The following is a 24,080-nucleotide window of genomic DNA, read 5'->3' on the forward strand; positions in this document are numbered from 1 at the left end:
TAATAATCTAGATTTGTTGCATGAGTCAAAGTGATTGCTTCCGCATAATTTTGACATGAAAGATCTCGGAGAAGCTTCTTACGTAATAGGCATCGAAATACATAGAGATCGATCCATTGGGATATTAGGACTTTCTCAAAAGGCTTATATTGAACGTTTTCTTACACCATACAACATGCAACATTGCTCTCCATCAACAGCTCCAGTGGTTAAAGGAGATATTTTTGGTTCTTCACAATGTCCAAAAACATATGTTGAGAGGGAACAGATGAGGTTGATACCTTATGCTTCAGTATTGGGAAGCTTAATGTATGCTCAAGTCTGTACTCGTCCGGATATTACATATATTGCTGGAATGCTAGGTCGATATCAATCTAATCCTGACCTAGATCATTGGAAAACAACAAAGAAAGTGGTGCAATATCTTCAAGGAACGAAAGACTATAAGTTGACATACAAAAGAACTGATAACTTGGAAGTAGTGGTATATTCTGATTCCGACTTTGCAAAATGCAAACATGATAAGAAATCAACTTCGGGGCACATTTTTATACTAGCAGGCGGACCAATTTAATGGAGAAGTCATAAGCAGTAGTTGACAACAACCTCCACAATGATGGCGGAATACGTTGCAGTGTACAATGCAACTTGCCATGGGATGTTGCTAAGAAACCTCATTACTGGACTCAAAGTTGTTTAACTCAATATCACGGTTGCTGAAGATTTACTGTGACAATTCAGCCGCTATGAGTTTCTCGAATAGTAACAGTTCGAGCGGAGCTGGTTTGTACCTTGATACAAAGTATTTGTTCGTACGTGAACGAGTAGAGGAAAATAATCTTTGTATCGATTACATTAACACAAAAAACATGCTTGCGGATCCGATGACTAAAGGTCTACAAGAAAGTACGGTTAATAATGCAATCAACCAACTTAACTAACAACCACCACCAAGGGTGGTGGGTAGTTAAACAAACAACTAAAAATGACCCGGGTGGGCTGGGTCAATAAACCCTAATGATTTTAATATTATTCTGTTGTTCATCCTCCGTAAACGAATCTCTCTCTCTCTCTGTAATCATCAATCGGCTGCTGATGGATGTTCCAAATCTCGTTGCAGTAATCGAAGCTGCACTTAGCCCCAATCCAGCTCAACGCAAAGCCGCTGAAGACACTCTCAATCAGGTATCCGTATGTATATTATTATTCATCATCATCCATTTCTTAAATTCATTTGTTTTGTTTTCAGTTTCAGTATACTCCTCAGCATCTGGTGCGTCTGCTGCAGATCGTGGTCGATGGCAACTGCGATGCGGCGGTGCGACAGGCCGCCAGTATTCATTTGAAAAACTTCATTGCTAAGAATTGGTCACCGCATGATGCAGGTACTAGTTATACTACTACTACTACTACTACATGACATCTTATCTTATTGTTATTATTATTCATATATATATAATCAACTGTGCAGAGGAACAATCCAGGATTTCGCCCAGTGATAAAGATGTTGTAAGGCAGAACATTCTTGTTTTTGTGCCCCAACTTCCTCCGTTGTTGAGGTACGTAACATAACAAACTAATTATTTGATTTTGACTGCATATTGTTTTTCTTATCTTATGAATGAATGCAGTTGTTATGTTTTATTTCAGGGCACAGTTGGGTGAGTGCCTCAAGACAATTGTACATGCCGATTATCCTCAACAATGGCCAGCTCTTTTGCACTGGGTCACCCATAATTTGCAAGATCACCAAGTCTATGGAGCCCTTTTTGTGCTTAGAATTCTATCTAGAAAATATGAGTAAGTACTTTGTTTATAAATTACTACCATATATGTTGTCATTGATATACTCTACTTTTATGTATTAATTTATTAATGGCATTGCTTGTTTCAATTTGATCAATACGTGAACTTGACTTTGTATTTGTAGATTCAAGTCAGACGAGGAGAGGATTCCAGTTTATCATGTTGTTGAGGAGACATTCCCTCATTTGCTAAACATATTTAGCAGGCTTGTTCAGATAGGAAATCCTTCAATTGAAGTAGCCGATCTTATTAAACTCATCTGCAAAATATTTTGGTCATCCATTTATGTAAGTTTAGCATATAAGTTCACGTGTTCATTCATTAGCAAAGGCTAGTGTACTTTCTTGGTTATGAGTTTATGATCACGGTTTTAAATATGGATTTACCTCAGACCCTACCAATAGCTTCGCTAGGGGTGAGATTTATTGGGTACGATTGCTGGTTTTTAATATGGATTTAAATGTCGATCAGTTGGAGATTCCCAAGAAATTGTTTGACCCACATGTGTTCAATTCTTGGATGGTTCTATTCTTAAACATGCTGGAGAGACCTGTTCCATTAGAGGGTCAACCCACCGATCCTGAGCTGCGCAAGTCATGGGGATGGTGGAAGGTTAAAAAGTGGACCGTTCATATATTAAACCGTCTCTATACTCGGTGAGTCAATGTTTTTCCAAGTTTCTGGCTTTGAGACTGGTTTAAATCTCACTAGGGTTGTAAATGAACTGGACGTTTAGGGAATAGTTTGGCGGGAGGTTTGTTTATGTTCATTCATTTAATAAATGAACGGGCATGAACAAGGAATCCTGCTCGATCAATTAAATGAACGAACATGAACAGAGATCACGTTTGTTTATGTTCATTCATTTACACTAAAATTATCTGCGGTGATTGCGTCTTACTTAAATTATTTGTCAAATACTTGAATTATTTGCGGTGATTGCGTCTATTGCGTCTTAAATTATTTGTCAAATACATAAATTATTTGTGGTGACTGCGTCTTAGTTAAGAGATTAGGAATGCTGATTTTAGTTTTTAAACTAATATATGTTTGTTTGTGTTCGTTTATGTTCGTTTATGTTTATCAATTTACAAACAAACACAAACGAACACGAGCAAGGAAATCCGTTTTGTTATCTGTTCGTTTGTATGATATATGCGGACATGAACAAGGTCTTGTTCGGTTTGGTTTGGTTTGCTTACACAGCCCTAATTCTCATCTATATTTCTCTTATCTCAGGTTTGGAGATTTAAAACTGCAAAATCCCGAGAACAAAGCTTTTGCTCAACATTTTCAGAAAAATTATGCTGGGAAAATTTTGGAGTGTCATCTCAACCTGTTGAATGCAATCCGTGTTGGTGAATATTTACCTGACAGAGTCACCAACCTTATTTTGCAATACTTGAGCAACAGGTGTGTGCTTCATATAATTAATAAATTAAACTTTTCGCCCTTTTAAGTAGATAGAAAGTTTTAGGTTTCGTTCTTTCCTTAACTGACATTGAATTTGTTAGTTAAATATTGTCATGTGCGCTGCACATGAGGCAATGTGGATCTTACCCCTTCTAATGAAAAAATAAAGAGTAAATTATTTACGGGGCCAGGTGTTAAAATAGATTTTGCTTAAATAAAATTGCAAACTATTTGCGCCCTTAATTAACTAAATCTAATGGTTAAGACTAATGCTGTTGCAGTTTTGTAATTAATTGGAAGTTAGTAAGGGCTGGAAAGGTTTAACAAGGGAATTTGTCTGTCTTAACTTTTTTCGTTAAAAATATTTTGACCATTTTTTTTAGACATAAATAACTTTATGTAATATACTATTTTCTTTAAACTTATACCATAAAATGGAGTAAAATGGTCATATTGCCCTCATGTGTGGCAAGGACGAAACATGCAAACTTCTTTAACCGATTCTTGTTATTTTTTAGTATAAGTACGAAATCTGAAACTTTCTATATACTAAGGATGAAAAGTTTAATTTACTCTTGATTTAATTACTTAACTCATTAGTTTTTTAAATTTTACTTGATATTATTGTCCATCCACGCTGCAGTATTTCCAAGACTACCATGTACAATCAGCTCCAACCAAGACTTGATGTTGTTCTTTTTGAGATAATATTTCCACTTATGTGTTTCAATGACAATGATCAAACGCTTTGGGAAGAAGATCCACACGAGTACGTGAGGAAGGGTTATGGTGAGTTATTCGCATATGAGTGGCCCCCACTTGCATTCAAGACCTTGGCTTGTAAACAGACGGAACGAAGAACGGACCATGTTCATGCTCGTTTTTTTAACTTGAACTTGAACAATTAAATGAACTTGGTTTTCTTGTTTGTTAACAAATGGAGTCGTGAACATGCTCGTGTTAGTCATGGTTTAAAAGGCGTTCTAAGTTGCGCCTCGAGGCTTATGTCTCGGCAGCCTCGGTGGAAAAACGCATTAGAGGCTTAGCCTCATGAGGGTATACTGAAATCTAAGCCTCGACCTTTGTGAGGCAGTTCGAGGCGGATCAAGGCGAGGTGGTGAGGCTTAAGCCTCACTAGAAGTTGTAAAATATGGAAATTTTTTATTTTATTTTTTGGACTTTTATTTTGTGGAATATGGCATTAGTGGAGTAGGCGGGCATAGTCATCTGCCGCTACAAGGCACTTCTCGACCAAATAGTAACTTTCGACAGCTAATTCCAGCGCACTGGAAACATGCCTGAAATCTTTCTGAAATTAAGAAGAGTGGCCTTTTAGATAAAAAGTCGTAAATTTTTACATTAAAACTAACATTATTTATATAGATTATATATATATATAAATATTTTTTTAATGTTAAAGTGTGATTTTTATATATTAAATATACATTTTTATTTTTTTTAACTATGTTTCGAGGCCTATGCTTCGGTCCGCCTTTTGGCTTACGCCTCAAGAGTCTAACATTATATGCCTCGAGGCTCGTTTCCGCCTTTTTAAACTTTGGTGTTAGTTTATGTTCGTTCTTAACAGTATAAACAAACAATTCACGAACATAAACAGACGGACATAACTGAGCCAAAACTAGTAATGTGAAAACAATGTCTTAAGCCTACAAATTAATTAAAATTTGACCATGCTGTAATGTGCCAGAAAATTCAAATTAATATATTAATGAATGTAAACTCACAGACTTAAAACAAACGTAAACTATCGAACATAAATAACGTAAACAATTTCAAACGTAAACATACGAACATAAACAATTTCAAATGAACGAACGTTCACAAACATTAATGAACAAATGATACACGTGTTCATGTTTGTTTGTTTAACCAAATGAACAATTTTTTTTGTCTCTGTCCGTTCGTTTTTTAAATAAACGAATTTCCAGCCGGACGGTTCACAAACGAATTTTCATTGAATGTTCGGTTAGTTTACAGGTCTTCAAGACCTTACTGTACTTATTTGCAGATATTATTGAAGACCTATACAGTCCGAGGACTGCAGCAATGGACTTTGTGAGCGAGCTGGTAAGAAAACGTGGAAAAGCGAATCTTCAAAAGTTCATATTATTCATTGTGGAGATTTTTAAGAGGTATTTGATATTCCAATCTGCTATAAGCCTATGTACATATGTGTGTATATTGCATATGCAAAAAGGCTGAAAGTTTTTAACTATCTATATTTATCATTTTATTGTATTTTTTGATTAGATATGAAGCGGCGTCAATTGAGTTTAAACCTTATCGAGAAAAGGATGGTGCCCTTCTTGCCATCGGGGCGTTATGTGATAAACTGAAACAAACCGAACCCTATAAGTCTGAGCTTGAGCCCATGTTAGTACAACATGTTTTCCCAGAGTTTGCCAGCCCTGTTGGTCATCTTAGAGCAAAGGCAAGTATCATACTTTATTTTATATTTTTGTTCTTTTGTCATTCCAGCAATTAGGCCTGTAAACGAACCGAATGGACAAGAACTGCGCATGTTTCACAAACAAAAATCTTTGTTCATGTTCGTTTGTTAATCAAGTAAATGAACTTCCGACCGAATAGTTCACTGAATGCTCCGTTTGTGTATAGGGCCTACCATTAAGTTATCAATGTGCATTTCTACTTTGTGAACAAATGTTTTATCTGTTCGCTTTGTAGTATGGTGGCGTTATTCTAAAAAAAGCTACTCTTTGAATGTTAGGCTGCATGGGTTGCAGGCCAATATGCTCATATTAATTTCTCTGACCCAAATAATTTCCGCAAAGCACTACAAAGTGTCGTTGCTGGTATGCGTGACCCTGATCTTCCAGTTCGTGTTGACTCCGTTTTTGCATTGCGTTCATTTGTTGAATCTTGTAAAGGTAAATAAACGCACATCTAGTTGACTTCTGTATACTGGTTTGTTTTGTAAAAACTGGATCATATATCTATAATCTGCAGATCTAAGTGAAATCAGGCCAATTCTTCCACAGTTACTTGATGGTATGCACTTTTGAACAAGTTTTTATTTTCATATCATGGAATTGGTTATATTCATATTTCATTCACACGCTTTGTGTTTACTTTTTAGATTTCTTTAAGCTAATGAATGAAGTTGAAAATGAGGATCTGGTGTTTACCCTTGAGACAATTGTTGACAAGTTTGGAGAGGAGATGGCACCCTATGCTCTCGGTTTATGTCAGAATCTGGTAATGCTTGAAATTGTGAACTCTACTTTTTATTTTATTTTCTAACTTCTGTGATGTTATTATAGGCTGCTGCATTTTGGAAGTGTATTAATACATCCGAAGTTGATGAAGAAACAGATGATCCTGGTGCTTTAGCAGCTGCTGGTTGTTTACGTGCCATTAGTACAATTCTTGAATCAGTAAGCAGGCTTCCTCACCTCTTTGCTCACATTGAGCCGACTTTACTACCGATAATGCGTCGCATGCTTACAACTGATGGCCAAGGTAATATGATTATTGTCTCATAGTTTTCTATGAAATTGCAAATAGCTCATTTACAAACTCCATTGCAGATGTTTTTGAAGAAGTTCTTGAAATTGTGTCATACTTGACCTTTTTCTCACCTACAATATCCATGGAAATGTGGACTCTTTGGCCATTGCTGGTGGAAGCTCTTGCTGACTGGGCTATTGATTTTTTCCCAAGTATGACACCACTCTTTAAGCCTTTATTTCATCCTTGTCTGTAAGAAGTTATATTTATTTCTTTGTTAGTTATTATCCTTTTGTATTTTGATGTGGTACAGATATTCTTGTCCCATTGGACAACTATATATCCAGAGATACAGTGCACTATCTGACATGCAAGGAACCTGATTACCAACAAAGTTTGTGGAATGTGCTTTCCAATGTATGTTGCTCATCTTTCTTTTCCTTTATTCCAATATTTATTTAAAGAATATTCTTTTTGTCCATTTATAAGGTGTTTTACTGATGAAGTGCTATTCATATATGTCACAATTGTCACTATAGTTTCCTAGTTACCTTTTTTGTTCGTTTTATCAGATGATGAGTGATAAGAACTTGGAGGACAATGACATTGAACCTGCACCTAAGCTTATTGAGGTGGTGTTCCAGAACTGCAAGGGCCAGGTGGACCGCTGGGTTGAGCCATATATTAGACTCACCGTTGGGCGCTTGCGTGTTGCAGAGCGACCATACTTGAAATGCCTTCTGGTGCAAGTTGTAAGTGGAATTTTTACTTGTATTGGAGTTTTGAAACAGTTACTGTTGAGATCTCATTTTCATGAGAACAGGAAACCAAAAGAATATTATTATTTTTATAATTTATTTGATTCTTGATTTTAGATGTGTGTATATTATGCAGATTGCTGATGCTCTTTACTATAATCCATCTTTGACACTCAACATATTGCAAAAGCTTGGTGTCACTACAGAAGTTTTCAATCTCTGGTTCCAGATGTTGCAACAAACTAAAAAGAATGGCGTGCGTGCTAACTTTAAGAGGTAATTATGTTCTTCGGTATCCTAAGACCATTGAATTTGGGCTTTTTTATGAACAGTGTCAAATGTAATTACCAAATTTATAGTATTTTGGTAATAAACTACTTTTTGAATATGATGATTTAGAATACGTTATGCTTCCGATGTACACTTTAGGAGACATTCGATCTATTTGGCTCATTTTCTTTGTAAACTAATTCTTTAGGCTTTACCCATTTGATTTGATAAAACATGTAAATTGATTGTTTCTAGCTCCGCCTGTAACAGAGTTTAGGCTTGTAAACGAACCGAATGAACATGTTCATGTTTGTTTTTTTAGCTTTAATCCAACAGATGATTGAACACGAAGAATTAAACATACAGGGTTTTCTTCTGCGTGTATGTTTGGTAAGAGAATGAGCATGTTTGTTCGTTAACAATATAAATGAACGGTTCACGAACGTAAATGAGTCGAAGATATTGAACACAGATAGTCAAACATAACTGAGCTAAAACCAGCAAAAAGTCATGTGAAGAACGGTGTGTTGGGCCTAAAAAGTTATTGACACTACACTAAGTTGTAATGGCCCCAAAACTAATGAATATATTAACGGACAAACTTAAAAACAAATGTAAACTAACAAATCTACATGAATTTAAGTGAGCAAACATAAGCGAATATTAATGAACGAACATTAATAAACATTCACGAAGATAAATAAATGAACAAGACATGTGTTAATGTTCACTTGTATAACTTAGTAACAAAGTTTTTTATTAATGTTCGTTAAACTAACTTCTTGCCGAACGGGTCACTTAGCATTCAGTTTGTTTACAGGATTAACTAAGTGTAATGTTGCAGCTATTGATGTCTGTTACATTTATTACAGGGAACATGATAAGAAAGTTTGCTGTTTGGGTTTGACATCTCTGCTCACACTTCCTGTGGATCAGTTACCAGGGGAGGCATTGGAGCGTGTTTTCAAGGCAACACTTGAGCTGCTTGTTGCTTACAAGGATCAAGTAGCAGGTGCTATTTTTGTATTTTGTCAATCACAGTGAGTTTTATTGCTTTTGTAGGCCTACGTATCTTATTGTAATCTTATGTTTCTATAATCAGAGGCTGCAAAGGAGGAACCTGAAAATGATGATGACATGGATGATGGTTTGGAAATAGATGATGATGACGAGGATGATGATGATGACAAGGAGATGGGAGTTGATGCAGAGGATGGTGATGCTGCTGATAACTTGAGACTTCAGAGACTAGCTGCACTGGTATTGTCATTTGTTTTACTAAATAAATGAGAAACTTATTGTATTTTGGGGTGTAAAAGAGCCAAGCCTAGGCCCATCTTGTTTAAAGAGAGCTAGAGCTCGGGTCATTTGGAGTCTAGTTCTAAAGCTCAAGTTCAGCTGTTTAATATCTATTCATTTGTTTATTATTATTATTATTTAGAGAAAATTTCACAAATGGTCTCTGTGAGTTTGTGGTCTCTGACCATATTGCAAGTTTGGTTTCTATATTTAAAAATTGCCAACTTAGTCCGAACATTTGTCCGACGGTTGCACATTTAGTCCCGGCTGTTAATCGCAGTTAGTTTTTTTTTTCAAATTTGGAACCCTAATAATATGCTATTTCAAACTACACAACTCCTAACATCGACTTCATCACCTTCGATTATGCACTTCAGCATTAGGTGTTTTGGAGTTCGAAAGTATTTTATAAGGGTTTGAAATTTATAAAGACATAATGGCACATGACATCACCTTGTCATTAAACACTAACCGGAAATAACGGTGGGGACTAAATGTGCAACCCTCTCACAAATGTTTGAACTAAGTTTTGTGATTTTTAAAATCTAGAGACCAAATATGCAAAATGGTCAAACCTTAGGTACTATTTGCGCAATTTTCTCTAATAAAATGTTAATTACACAGTTGGTCTCTGTGGTATACCTATATTACGCATCTGATACATTTTTTCTAAAAATACTTACATGTTTAGTCGAACGGTTGGTCCCTTACGTTGAATAGCAAAAAGTTTTAATGGGACTTGCCTATTCAATATTAAAAAAGAATATATACCTTGGGCCCCATCAATGTATAGTGTTCTTTCTTACCCAATATGGCTAGTTGATTGCATGATTTTAGAATAAACTGTTGGACTAAATATGTAGTTTTTATAAAAATGTACCAACTCCGTGACATGTGTATACCACCACGTAATTAAATCTAATAGTAATGCCAATATATATTTAATGTATCAAGTAGAATTTATATATATAGTAGGCTCGATCCTCTGTTTAAGTTCGGCTTGGTTCGAGCTTTTAGCGAGTCGATATTGTGTTTCTCAATAGCTGCTTGGCTCGTTTACACTGCCTGACTCTTGTATTCATTTATTTATAATAAATATTCTGATGTATTTGTCGGTGTACCAAACATATGCATACAGGCCAAGTCATTCCGTCCAGCTGATGATGACGATGACGACTCTGATGACGATTTTAGTGACGATGAGGACTTGCAGTCACCTATTGACGAAGTCGATCCATTTATTTTCTTTATGGATATTGCAAAAGGTAAACTGAATACACATGTGCACAATATGCTATCTAGTAATCATGTGGGCTAACCGGAATATTGTTTTTTGTTGTTTTGATTTTATAAGCCATGCAAGCTTCGGACCAAATCCGGTTCCAGACTCTATCCCAGAGACTTGACTTCCATTATCAGGCACTTGCAAGCGGTGTTGCTCAGCATGCCGACCAGAGACGAGTGGATATTGAGAAAGAGAAGTTAGAAAAGGCAAACGCTGCAACAGCCGCATCGTGAGGTTTTTTAACCAGTTTTCAGATTTTGGTTTCAATTTTTTGGTTGGAGATTTTGGCGTTTGCAGTCATTGGCGACTATCTTAACGAGAATTCAACAGAAGTCGTCAGAGTTTTATTGAAAGTGTGGGTTGTGGATATGAGTTGAGTCGTACGGCGGGCATGTCTATGGGAGATGATGCCTGTCAGAGTCCCTTGAGGCTGGGGTACATAGTCTGGATTCTCGAGTGTTTTATCTTTATTGTAAAACATTTATTTATTGCTTGGATACATGTTATTGGTTGGTCATGAGAAGTTGGTGTACATTCAAAAGGTTCTATTGGTATATTATTGTTTACATGATATTCTATCTGTATGGTGCTTTTGTTTGCTTCATTCTCTTTTCTAAAAATGCTATTTTTGAATGGATATAATGTATATTGGTATTCTATAACCTGGGCATGTAGTTTTTCTACCATTACTAGAATTCTACACACTATGTTCATTCCAAATCTAACCAAATTCCCAAATTGAACATGCTCTATAATGCTAAAACATTTCAAACACCATCTTCGTGCATGCTACTAGCACCGGCTTGGCAATACCAGAAGTAATCTGGAATGGAACCGCTATGACAATAATGTTGGATATAATGGACCGCTTCGGTTAATTTAACGCGGCCGACAAAGTTACGACCCGTGACAATTACACCTTGGGCAACGAACTAAAATCCGCTTAAATTGTTTAACCGGTAAATGACGAATATAAAAGGATGGAATTATTATTTATAATAGTTATAAATAATATAGTTTATTTACTAATTAAATAAACTTGTTTGGGCTTTAAACGAGTTGGACTTTGAAGGCCCGGTTAGGATTTAAAACCTTTTAGATTATAATTATTATTGTTATATATATATATATATTTATAATAATAACCAAAACCTAATCTAATTAGTGTGAAGACAAGAAAAAGAGGCCGACCACCGGGAGCATTAGCTCTATTCCACCGGTGTTTGGTTTTCACGGAAATAAGCCACCGACCACCACTGTTTAACTACCGGACATCACCACAGCATCACCACCACCGCCGTCGTTCCTCGCGCCGCCATTTGTTGTTTGCTGCTGCTGATCGGATAATACCGCTGCTGCCGTCAAAGGTTGACGCCACCACTGTCCGATTACTCACTCGTCATCTAGCGTTTGTTCGTTGAACCTCGGTGTCTCAACCGGTTATTCATTAACCGAGGTAAAATTAAATATTGTTGGTTTAGATTTATATTTAATTTAGATGTTTCGAATTGTACTCGTATCGTATGTAACCTGATCCTGTACGGTTCCGTTAAATGGCGATTACTCGTTTTGTATTCCGCTGCGTATTCTGTTATTAATGTGATTAATAATTATGAAACCAATTTTATTAAAGCGGGTTTAAGTTAAAGCGTTGAATGATCACCACTGGAACCAAAGCAGTGGTATCAGAGCCTTGGTTACAACATACGGGTCGAATCTAGTTTTTTCACCGGATGTACATCATAAACTATAAGCTAGTTGAAGTTTTTGATCTAGATAATATTTTAGGAAAATCTTGGTTTGGTCAAAATTTGATTTATTTTATTTGACCAAAATATTGCCCGATTTTATTTTTTATTGAATATGTAAATATGGCTCGACCATTGTGTGTTTGGTTTTTGATTTTGGCAATATGGATGGTTCAAAGTTATATTTCATTTTTCGGTTTTATTTTATGGTTTTTGGCCACTTTGATGGTTCAAAATTGTAATAGATAGGGTTTGGTTTTTCATTATATGTATTTTATAATATTGTAATGAAGAATACCCGAAGGAAAACCAAGGACGAGCTCACGGAGTTCTTGCAGTCAGTGGGAGTTAACAAAGATGACGACGGGATGCACCAAGAGTCAATCCTTGTGGTTGTTTTGTGTTGTGACCTCTTGATCCGATTGGTCTTGCTAATAGGCTCTAGCAAGACCAATCACCTTTTTTGGCCATTTAAGATTTACATATTCTTGTTTGCTATTATGGTTGCTTGCTTTATTATAATAGGTTATAATACCACCAACCTAATACCAAATATATTAAAATAAATTTTAATCAACCAATTATTGTTTTATCAGAATTAAACTAGATTTGATTTTCCAAAACTAATAACTTAATAGTTTAACTATTAACTTAAAATTGGTTAGAAATATCGCGAAAAACTTAGTTTTAATAGGTTATTTAAAACTAAGTGTCCTGAGAGATGAAAGGGTTCATCATGTTGTCCTGATTAATACAGTAAAACTAGACTTTTACTATATTCGGTAAATTCTAAAATTAATCCCAATATTAAAATCAATAATCTATTCCATCCTGCTATAAGGCACACTTGAGGCATACTGTGAAATTTCAAGTGTTTGGAGCTACATCACCGCACTTGATTTCTAGTCTATCCCTTCAAGGTGAAAGGGTTTCGTTGACACATCCGGCCCTTTAACATGTGACTGTACTAGGGCGACTATTACTTTACTCTTCTGTTACGTGCTATAGCTGTATGAAGACTAAAGTGGGCTTAGATGAGGCTAAACACATCTACTTAGGCAATTGTTATCTTAATAGGCATCATAACCGAGAGTTGTGCTTTATTCACAATTGGTAATCGTTGTCAGTCTGCCTAACCACTTACTAATCTTGTGTGCTACAGCTGCCATTACTAACTGGAAGCCAGATTCTCAAATCCCTGTTTTATTAATGTTAATTGGGTCATTAATAATAGGATTATAACATCGAAAATACTAATTAAATTACTTTTGCTTATTTAAACAGATGTTAACTGATAATAACTCCTCATTCACCCTCAAGACTATTCTTGAGAAAGAAAAACTGAATGGCACTAATTTTCTTGAATGAAACCCAAGAACCGGGGTTATAACGGTAAAGGAAAGAAGAAGATTACTGTTGCTGCCAAGCATTCCACCAACACTAACAAGAGTGTTGCAAGAGTACCACCGCGCCTCCTGAGGAGCGCTAGTGCTACAGGTGCAACAAGATGGGGCACTGGATGCGTAACTGCCCCGAGCATCTAGCTTAGCTAGTTAAGAAGAGGGCCAATGGTGAAGGCTTCTCTAAAGGTATTTTCATATACGTTATTGAACTTTTCACTATTTCTAGTTAAGAAGAGGGCCAATGCGTAACTGCCCCGAGCATCTAACTTTTCACTGTTTCTCTAAAGGTATTTTCTCTAAAGGCTTCTCTAACACATGTGTATTTGATACCGGATGTGGTTACCACATCGTTAATGTCTTGCAGGAGCCTGAAAACTGGAAGAAACTGAAACAAGGCAGCATGGAACTCATCGTTGGTGATGGGAAGAGAGTCCCAGTTCTTGCAACTGGCATGTATCGTTTTGCTTGTCCATCTGGCCTTGTAGTTACTTTGAATAACTATTTATTTGCACGTGGTTTGACCAGAAACATTATTTCAGTTTCTTTACTTTTTGAACAAGGATTTAAGTACGCTTTTGATGGTATTGCTATTTCTGCCTACTTGAATGATATCTTTTATTTTGAGGCTAAACCTCGAAATGGTATTTATGAGATTGATGTTCAAATTAACAATAATGTATTTAATATTTCTAAACGTATCCGATTTGGAATCAATGATACGTTTCTATGGCATTGCCGACTTGGTCACATAAGCAAGGCACGAGTTAAAAGACTCCAATCCGAAAGGATTCTTGAATCCACATGACCAGACTCCTTTGATGACTATGAGTCTTTTTTAGCTGGCAAACTCGCCAAGGACTCCTTCACTCATAAAAGTGAACTAGCAAGGGATATGTTAGGACTTATACATACTGATGTATGCGACCCTTTCAGAACCATGTCTAGAAACCATGAAAGATACTTCGTTTCTTTTATTGATGATTATAGTCGATATGCTTATGTGTATCTTATGAAACACAAACATGAAACTTTTGAAAAGTTCACAGAGTTTCAAAACGAAGTAGAAAACTAACTCGGAAAAACTATTAAAATAATTCGATCAGATCGAGGTGGAGAGTATCTCAGCTCAGAGTTCATCAATCATCTAAAAGAGCGTGGAATTGTTTCACAACTCACTCCACCCGGCACACCCTAACATAATGGCATGAGCGAGAGGAGAAATCAAACATTGCTAAACATGGTCCGATCGATGATGTGTAGAACTAACTTGCCTCACTCCTTTTGGAGCTCTGCCCTTATGAGTGCCGCACACATTGTTAATCTGGCTCTAACTAAAAAGGTAAAAAAAAAACCCATATGAGATATGGCATGGGTGTAAGCCCAAATTGTCTTTCCTTAGAGTATGAGGATGCGATGCATATGTCACCAGTGATTCTGATGACAAACTCGATCCCAGGGCGTAAAATTTGTCTTCATCGGATACTATAACCAAAGCGGATATTATTTCTTCCACCCTGATACAAATTTGATTTCTATCAAAAGGAAGGGCCACTTCCTTGAGAAAGAAATTCTCGATCGAGGAACTCGGAATAATATTGTCGATCTTAAAGAAACTCAAGAACCACAAACAACCGTTGAGGAAGTTGGAGCGTCTGATCAACAAGGTGTTGTTGCTGATACATCAGACATAAACACGAGCATTCACAGAAGTAGTAGGACTCTCGTACCAAATCCTAGATACCTATGGCATCTGGATGGTCCCGAAGTCCTATTAGTAGCCGAGTCAAATGAAGAAACTACTAACTACAAGTCTGCTGTCTTAGATCTGGAATTTGAGAAATGGCAAGAAGCCATGAACGTCGAGATGCAGTATATGCATGACAATCAAGTCTGGAACTTGGTTGAGCTACCCCCCGAAGGTTGGGCAGTAGGGAGCAAGTGGATTTTCAAAAGAAAAATCGATATGCATTGAAATGTAAAGACCTATAAAGCACGACTAGTAGCGAAAGGTTTTACTCAAACTCAAGGGGTTGACTATGATGAAACCTTCTCGCCCGTTGCTATGACTAAGTCAATAAGGATATTACTTGCTATAGCCGCATATTATGACTACGAGATATGACACATGGATGTCAAACCGCTTTTCTTAATGAACACCTTTCGGAAGATGTCTATATGGTTCAACCTGAAGGTTTTGTCGATCCTAAATATCCTAATAGGGTGTGCAAACTGAATAAGTCCATTTATGGACTCAAACAAGCATCTCGCAGCTGGAATCTACATTTTGATGAGAAAATCAAAGAGTTTGATTTTATCAACAATGAAGATGAGCCCTGTGTTTACAGAAAGACTAGTGGGAGCACTATATCATTCCTCATCCTGTATGTGGATGATATACTGATCATTGGAAACAACATTCCTATGCTTAAGGAAGTTAAGCACTGGTTGGGATCTTGTTTCGCAATGAAAGATCTTGGTGAAGCTGCTTATATTCTAGGAATCAAGATCTACCGAGATAGGTCTAAGGGGCTTCTAGGGCCAAGTCAAAGTACATACATAGACAAGGTCATGACACGCTTCTCAATGGACAACTCCAAGAAAGGAGCTGTTCCCATTGCTAAAGGAACCATGTTAAGCAAATCGCAATCTCCGGCAACGGACATTGAGACAAAGAACATTCAAGCAATTCCATATGCTTCAGCGATTGGCTCTATGATGTACGCCATGTTATGCACTAGACCTGACGTCTCGTATGCCTTGAGCATGACTAGCCATTTTCAGCAAAGTCCTGGCGTCGCCCATTGGACTGTAGTGAAGAACATTCTAAGGTACTTGAAAAGGACCAGGGATATGTTCTTAGTGTCTGGAGGAGTGGAAGAAGAGCTAACTGTAAGGTGTTACACTGATAATAGCTTCCCGACTGACCGAGATGATTTCGGCTCATAATCAGGATTTGTATTCACTCTCAATGGAGGAGCTATTTACTGGAAAAGCTCAAAGCAGAGTGGTGGCATATTCCATCACCGAGTCTGAATACATAGCTGAATCAGATGCTTCTAAGGAAGCTGCTTGGATGAAGAAGTTCATCGCTAATCTCGATGTGGTTCCGATTATTCGCAAACCAATCGAGGTGTTCTGTGATAACACAGGTGCTATCGCTTAGGACAAAGAGCCTAGTTCTCATCACAGAGCCAAGAACATTCTAAGGAAGTTTCACCTTATTCCGGAAATAATGGAACGAGGAGACATCATAATAAGCAGAGTAGACACATATCAAAACCTAGCAGTCCCGTTCACTAAGCCGATGACTCAGGAAAAGCATGACCAACACAGGGATGCTATCGGTCTTAGATTAGCTAGTAATTTGTTTTGATTTAGTATTTGGATGTATGAACATTTATACAGTTATACTTTTGAGTTCACTTTTGATTTAATGGTTAAATGCAAACGTTGAATATTATAACTGTGTTCAATTTTAATACGTATAACCATGAATATTGCATTCTAAATTATCCGTAGTCGGCTAGACTCGTGGGAATGATTCTGAAATAAGACTATTCTGACTTTGGACTCAAGGAGTTGACTTCCAAACTCACATACCTTATTATGAATGTCGTTGGATGTAACTCACATCAGATCTTCTTCATGGATCTTAGTCATACGATGCTTTGATATTGGTATACTCATTTAGTATCCCTAGACCTGAGATACATATTAGAACTTTTGTTTACTAAAGGCTATTCTTTGATCAGTGTCAACTGTCTTCGCGTAACTCCCGGCTATAAAGGCGTTGGTTGGGAATATTCTGAAGTTCAGTGGGAGTTGTATGTAATCAAGATGAGATTCTGTACTCTTACATGATATGTAACAGTTAGACATCTTGGCGCCCTCGTTGATTCAAACTGGTGAAGTGTGAGACCTCATCCAAACTTACTATGTGTTTGATTGGACCACTATGATTCTAGATCGAGAACAATAATGATTGAACGTCATATGAGATTGAAACTAATCCATGTCTCATTGTTCAATTTGTGTCTTATATAGAAAGGATAGAAGACAACGATTACCATAAGCTAATTATCTTGAAATAGTGTATTCCAAGATGTTTTGGTTAATGACTTTAAAGTGTCATAACTTGTTGGGGGCAACCATGTGTAGCTAGACACCGCTGGCTGTCAGTGTTAAGGAATTTAACCGTTAACCGTCCAAGTGGGAGATTGTTGGATATAATGGACCGGTTCGGTTATTTAATGCGGCCGGCCAAGTTACGACCCGTGAGAGATACACCTTGGGCAACAAACTAAAATCCGCTTAAATTGTTTAACCGGTAAATGACGAATATAAAAGGATGGAATTATTATTTATAATAGTTATAAATAATATAGTTTATTTACTAATTAAAGAAACTTGTTCGGGCTTTAAACGAGTTGGACTTTGAAGGCCCGGTTAGGATTTAATACCTGTTAGATTATGATTATTATTGTTATATATATATACATATATAATAATAACCAAAACCTAATCTAATTAGTGTGAAGACAAGAAAAAGAGGCCGACCACCAACCTCCAAGAAAAAGGAGCATTAACTCCATTCCACCGGTGTTTGGTTTTCACGCAAATAAACCACCGACCACCACCACATCACAACCACCGCCATCGTTCCTCGCGCCGCCGTTTGTTGTTCTTGTTGCTTGCTACAAGTACTCACTCGTCACCTAGCGTTTGTTCGTTGAACCTCGCTGTCTCAACCGGTTATTCATTAACCGAGGTAAAATTAAATATTGTCGGTTTAGATTTATATTTAATTTAGTTGTTTCGAATTGTAATTGTATCCTATGTAACCAGATCTTGTACGGTTCCGTTAAATGGGGATTACTCGTTTGGTATTCCGCTGCATATTCTATTATTAATGTGATTAATAATTATGAAACCAATTTTATTAAACTGGGTTTAAAAGTTAAACTGTTGACTGATCACCACTGGAACCCGATAAATAATTGAAACCGGCTCCAACTTGGAACTATAATGTTGAATTTGAAACTAGCTGAAAATGGTCAAACCTGATCTTTGACTCATGGTGTGTAAGGTAAGTTGACATGTCATGCAAGGAAGGCACATGTCATATGGTGTAGGTTGTTAGGATAAATCTAAAATTTATTTAGCATTTCTTGTTGGACTCAAACGTATATACGTTTAAGGTGTAGATAATCTATGTTTTGAGTAAGTTTCTTAAACACAATAATCGTTTGGTAGTTAGTCAACATAATCGAGTATACCAATTCATATCTTGATTAAATTTCTTCGAATCATCGTGGCTTCACGTGAACAAGTTGTGGAAATGTAAGGCCCCGTTACTGGTGCCTCACGTTTAGACGTTGAATTTACTCATAAACACAGTTCATTATATCAGAGTTAATTAAAACATTTCGCGGAAGTAATAAAACTTAAAACATTCGTTACAATCATCCAAAATCTTGTCTTTTAAAACATAACATAAAATATAGTAATAAACGTCATGACAAATCTTCAGATGCCAGTTACGTCCAATCCTGCCATGTGTCCCCCTCAAGCTAACTGTCTCAATCTATTCACCTGCGTGCATATACTAAAAGTCAGCTACGCTGAGTGAGTTCTAATTAATACAGGCTACATACAATACGTTCTTATATTACATACTTAACCTTCTTTACTTTCGTTCATAGATACATAAGTATATACTTTCATTCTTACCTTCGTACGCTCCTTCTTTCGTACTTCTTACTTTATCTTTCTTTACTTACATACTTATCTTTCTTTACATACATACATATACGTTTTAAAGAGCCTTTCGCCCTATAACCTTACATATATTATTAGGGTCTGCCACCCTTAAAGAGCCTCTTGCCCTATAACCTCACAGATATTATTAAGGTCTGCCACCCTCCTTCGCAGATATTATAAGGGTCTGCCACCCTCCTTCACAGATATTATTAGGGTCCGCCATCCTTTACCGTCAGTTCCTTCATATCATACTTTCCTTTCCTTTTTATAAATTTTATATACTTTCTTACATTCTCATTAATCTATAACATACATACATCATTCATACAACATACATAACAATCACATCTTTAAACTATCTCCTAACAATATATGCAATATCCGAAGATCGTTCATGTACCTTTAAGCATTCATTCATATCCTTCACATATATCATAATAGGCATACACTTACCACTTAAGGTAAGTGTATTAACTAATCATATCGAGTATGCACACAACCCCGAAAACATAACAAGGAATGGGGCTAGAAACTCACATGGATCCTGTTGCGTTCACCGTTAATCGTTATCCCCTTCTTTAATTGTGCACGACTAACTGTTAAATATACCTTTTTTAATTAACCATTTATTTGATTAAGTTGGTATCTTAGTTAACCAACGTATTTTCTAAGTTGGGCTTGTTTGTTAGGCTTAAGATAATGGGATGGATTTATTTTAATTTAGATAAAGGCCTAGCAACTTGTGGACTAGCTAGATTAAGCCCATCGGTCTTTTAAAGCAACTGGGTCCAACTAGGCTCAGGCCTAACCAGCTGGGTGGCCGAGAACTCCAGGAAGAGCACCCCTGTTGACCGAGAACCTATGTTTGACCAAAATCCCATACTTGACCGAGAACCCATAATTGACCGAGAACTCTATAGTGTGGCTGAGAACACTCAGCCTTGGCCGAGAACCCTCATTTTGGACCGAGAATCCTCATGTCAGGTGTGTTCAGCTCATCTTTCTATCTTTATCACTTTTACCTAGCTCAGTTAACTGTTTTATGGTTCATATTATGAACTTTAACCACTTTTCTCCACCATTCATAACCGTTTACACCCATTATCATTACGGCTTCAAGATCTAACCTGTTTTAGTCATAAAGTTTAAACCTTTATAGTGTTTAAACGTTCTAGCTAGATCTAGGGTTTCCCTTATGAACCGTATATAATCATAAGTTTGCTAAGTCCATTTTAATCATCAAGTTTGCAACTTTATGATTTATCTATATCCGATCTACTCTATGTTTAACTTTCATGGCCAACCGTTCATAAAAACTTAGTCTTTAAGGTCAAGAACATACCTTTATACGGTTATTAGGTCACGGCTAGCTTGATACGTGATCTTGGACTTGTTAGCGTGCTTGTGTGATCGAAGATCCTATATTATTATGCTTGGTTTTGGGTTCGGATGGTGGCCGACGGCTAGGGGAGGTGTATTTGGGTTAAGTGTGTGTTTTATGGTGTGTAGAGAATAAGATGGATAATAGGGATGGAAATGGAAAGGATTAGGGTTTAAGGGGTATTTATACTCCCTTAAGCCCATGGACCTAATGTCCAACTTTCCTTTTTGGTCCATAATTAACTCCATCTAATTAGCCTACTTATCTTTCCATCTTTGTTGTTTTATTATATAATTATCAACTCAATTAAATTTGTCCATCATAAGAAATAATATATAAAATATTATTATTTGAAATTTCGGGATGTTACAAGTCTTCCCTCCTTAAAGAGGTTTCGTCCCCGAAACCTAACACTTAGTTAAACAATGCTGGGTAAAACTTGCGCATTTCTTCCTCAACTTCCCAAGTAGCATCAGATCCCATACGAGTTTCCATATTACCTTTACTAAGGGAATAACTTTATGACGTAGCTGCTTTTCCTTGTGGTCCACTATCTCGATCGGCTTTTCAATGTAGTTCAGCTGTTCATCAACCTCAATGTCCATTAATGGCACATGAGACATGTCATCAGCTAGACATTTCCTCAGATGAGAAACATGGAAGGTTGAATGAATTTCTTCTAATTCATCGGGTAGGTCCAGCTTGTAAGCTACTTCACCCACGCGATCCGTAATCTTAAACGGTCCAATGTATCTCAGACTCAGCTTTCCCTTCTTTATAAAACGAATGATCCCCTTCCAAGGCAAATCCTTTAGCATCACATTGTCAGTAACGCTAAACTCAATCATTCTTCGCCGCTTATCAGCATACGACTTCTGGCGGTCTTGAGCGGCCTTCATTCTTGCCTTAATTTGATCAAACTTTGAAGATGTTTCTTGAACAACCTCTAGGCTTCCCATTTCCTTCTGACCAATCTCTCCCAACATACGGGAGTTCTATCGTCTACCATAAAGCAGCTCAAATGGTGGCATACCAATACTCGAATGGCAGCTATTGTCATAGGAGAAATCTGCTAGATGCAGGTGATCGTCCCAATTTCTCCCAAAATCTAGAACACAAGCACGTAGCATATCCTCAAGGGTTTGGATCGTCCTTTCAGACTGTCCATCCGTTTGAGGATGATACGCCGTACTGATGCTCAACCTCGTTCCCATGGCTTCATGGAACTTCTTCCAAAACCTCGAAGTAAACCGTGTATCTCTATCAGACACAATCGATAACGGTACTCCATGCTTGGACACAACCTCTTTGATGAACAAACTTGCTAATGTTTCTGACAAGATAGCCTCTCGTATGGGCAGAAAGTGAGCACTTTTGGTCAATTGGTCCACAATCACCCAGATGGTATCATTATGTTTAGCTGTACGAGGTAGCTTAGTTATGAAATCCATGGTGATGCGTTCCCATTTACATTCAGGTATCTCAAGCGGTTGCATTTTCCCATAAGGCTTCTGATGTTCGGCTTTGACTTGTAAACAAGTTAAGTGCTTATTAACATAATCCACCATATCGTTTTTCATTCCTGGCCACCAATAATCTCTTTTCAAATCTTGGTACATCTTCGTAGCTCCAAGATGATTTGAGTATCTTGACTTATGAGCTTCATCTAAGATTCGACCTCTAAGATCTCCATGACGTGGAATCCACATACGGTCAAACCTAGTCTTAACACCATGAGTGTTTTCCGTCAGCTCATCCTGCTGACCGAAAATCCTTTCTTTCTGTACTAGCCCTTCTCTACCAACACTTCTGATTATACTTTGATAATTTCTTCAAATAGACTTGAATTCATGATAAACTGGTAAGACTTCACTGTTGCTATGACTTTCTCATTCTTACGACTTAGCGCGTCGGCGACCACATTAGCTTTACCAGGATAGTATTTAATGTTGCAGTCGTAGTCCTTAATCAACTCCAACCATCTCCTCTGTCTCATGTTCAACTCCTTCTGCTCGAAGAAGTACTTTAAACTCTTATGATCTGTGTAAATGGTACACTTAGTACCATACAGGTAATGCCTCCATATCTTGAGAGCATGTACTACTGCTGCTAGCTCTAAATCATGCGTCGGATATGTACTCTCATGGACTGTCAACTGCCTAGACGCGTAAGCTATCACTTTACCTCGTTGCATCAGTACGCAACCTAACCCACGATACGAAGTATCGGTACAAACAACCAAGTCCTCATCACCATCGGGTAAAGCAAGGATTGGAGATTGCGTGAGTCTCTTCTTTAATTCCTCAAAAGCTTCTTCTTGGAACTTTCCCCAACTTAATACTACCGACTTTCGGGTCATACCGGTCAATGGTGCGGCTATCTTGGAGAAACCTTCGATGAATCTCCTATAGTAGCCAGCTAACCCTAAGAAGCTTCGTATATCAGTCGGATTCTGTGGAGTCTTCCAATTCCTTATTGCTTCAATTTTAGCTAGGTCCACGGTAATCCCTTCAGGATTTATCACATGACCTAGAAATTGCACTTCTCTTAACCAGAACATGCACTTTGAAAACTTGGCATACAACTTTTCTCCCTTTAGAGTCTCCAATATCTCTTTCAAATGCTCAGCATGATCAGCCTCGTTTGTTGAATAAATCAATATGTCGTCAATGAAAACGATAACTGACTTATCCAACATCGGCCGACACACCCTATTCAACATGTCCATAAATGCTGTGGGAGCATTCGTTAGACCGAATGACATTACGAGGAACTCGTAGTGTCCATACCGCGTCCGGAACGCGGTTTTTCGGATGTCTGCCTCTTTAACCTTAAGCTGATGATAGCCCGATCTAAGATCTATCCGTGAGAACCAACTTGAACCTTGTAGTTGGTCAAACAGATCATCAATTCTTGGCAAAGGATACCTATTCTTTCGTAAGCTTGTTCAACTCGCGATAGTCTATACACATTCTCATACTTCCATCATTCTTCACAAATAGCACTGGTGCGCCCCACGGGGAAACACTTGGTCTAATAAAACCCTTGTCGAGGAGTTCTTGCAGTTGGGACATCAATTCTTTCATCTCGGACGGCGCTAGACGGTAAGGTGCTTTCGTGACGGGCTGGGCTCCTGGTAATAAATCTATCTAGAATTCTATCTCTCACTCCGGTGGCAACCCCGGAAGATCCTCTGGGAATACTTCGGGGTAGTCGTGGATGATAGGAACATCTTTCATTTCTTTCGTCTCGGCCGTACTGTTGACAACATACGCCAGGTAGGCACCACACCCTTGCCTTAACAAACCCTCTGATTTTATCATCGAAATGACATTAAGCCCAGAATTTTCCTTATCACCATAAACCGTCACCACACACCATCCAAGGACTTTAACCTTATTATCCTACTCTTACACACTATCTGAGCCTCATACTCAGAAAATCAGTCCATTCCCAAAACCACATCGA

At 37.4% G+C, this 24,080-nt stretch overlaps 1 protein-coding gene across 1 annotated transcript; it reads left to right on the forward strand.

Moving 5' to 3' along the window:
- The first annotated feature begins 1,029 nt into the window (after positions 1–1,029).
- On the forward strand, positions 1,030–10,861 carry LOC143635390 (importin beta-like SAD2). Its single transcript, XM_077103242.1, has 22 exons — positions 1,030–1,185; positions 1,250–1,385; positions 1,472–1,559; positions 1,651–1,800; positions 1,931–2,093; positions 2,278–2,462; positions 3,046–3,219; positions 3,863–4,008; positions 5,249–5,372; positions 5,491–5,671; positions 5,969–6,128; positions 6,208–6,249; positions 6,338–6,456; positions 6,522–6,720; positions 6,789–6,920; positions 7,022–7,125; positions 7,281–7,460; positions 7,603–7,742; positions 8,609–8,748; positions 8,839–8,996; positions 10,174–10,300; positions 10,390–10,861. Exons 1-22 carry the CDS (start codon positions 1,096–1,098, stop codon positions 10,551–10,553), a joined length of 3,102 nt encoding a protein of 1,033 aa, XP_076959357.1. The 5' UTR covers positions 1,030–1,095; the 3' UTR covers positions 10,554–10,861.
- The last annotated feature ends 13,219 nt before the right edge of the window (positions 10,862–24,080 follow it).

This window comes from Bidens hawaiensis, unplaced genomic scaffold, assembly GCF_021521415.1.
Source record: "Bidens hawaiensis isolate Kalapana, Puna unplaced genomic scaffold, B.hawaiensis_p1.1 tig00007460_1, whole genome shotgun sequence".
NCBI lineage: Eukaryota > Viridiplantae > Streptophyta > Magnoliopsida > Asterales > Asteraceae > Bidens > Bidens hawaiensis.

Excerpts from the sequence above, each read along its gene's own strand:
- LOC143635390 (XM_077103242.1), top strand. The coding sequence starts at position 1,096 with ATGGATGTTCCAAATCTCGTTGCAGTAATCGAAGCTGCACTTAGCCCC. Across the intron at positions 6,457-6,521 it reads TCGGTTTATGTCAGAATCTG|GCTGCTGCATTTTGGAAGTG; the intron begins GTAATGCTTGAA and ends ATGTTATTATAG. Across the intron at positions 6,921-7,021 it reads GGCTATTGATTTTTTCCCAA|ATATTCTTGTCCCATTGGAC; the intron begins GTATGACACCAC and ends GATGTGGTACAG.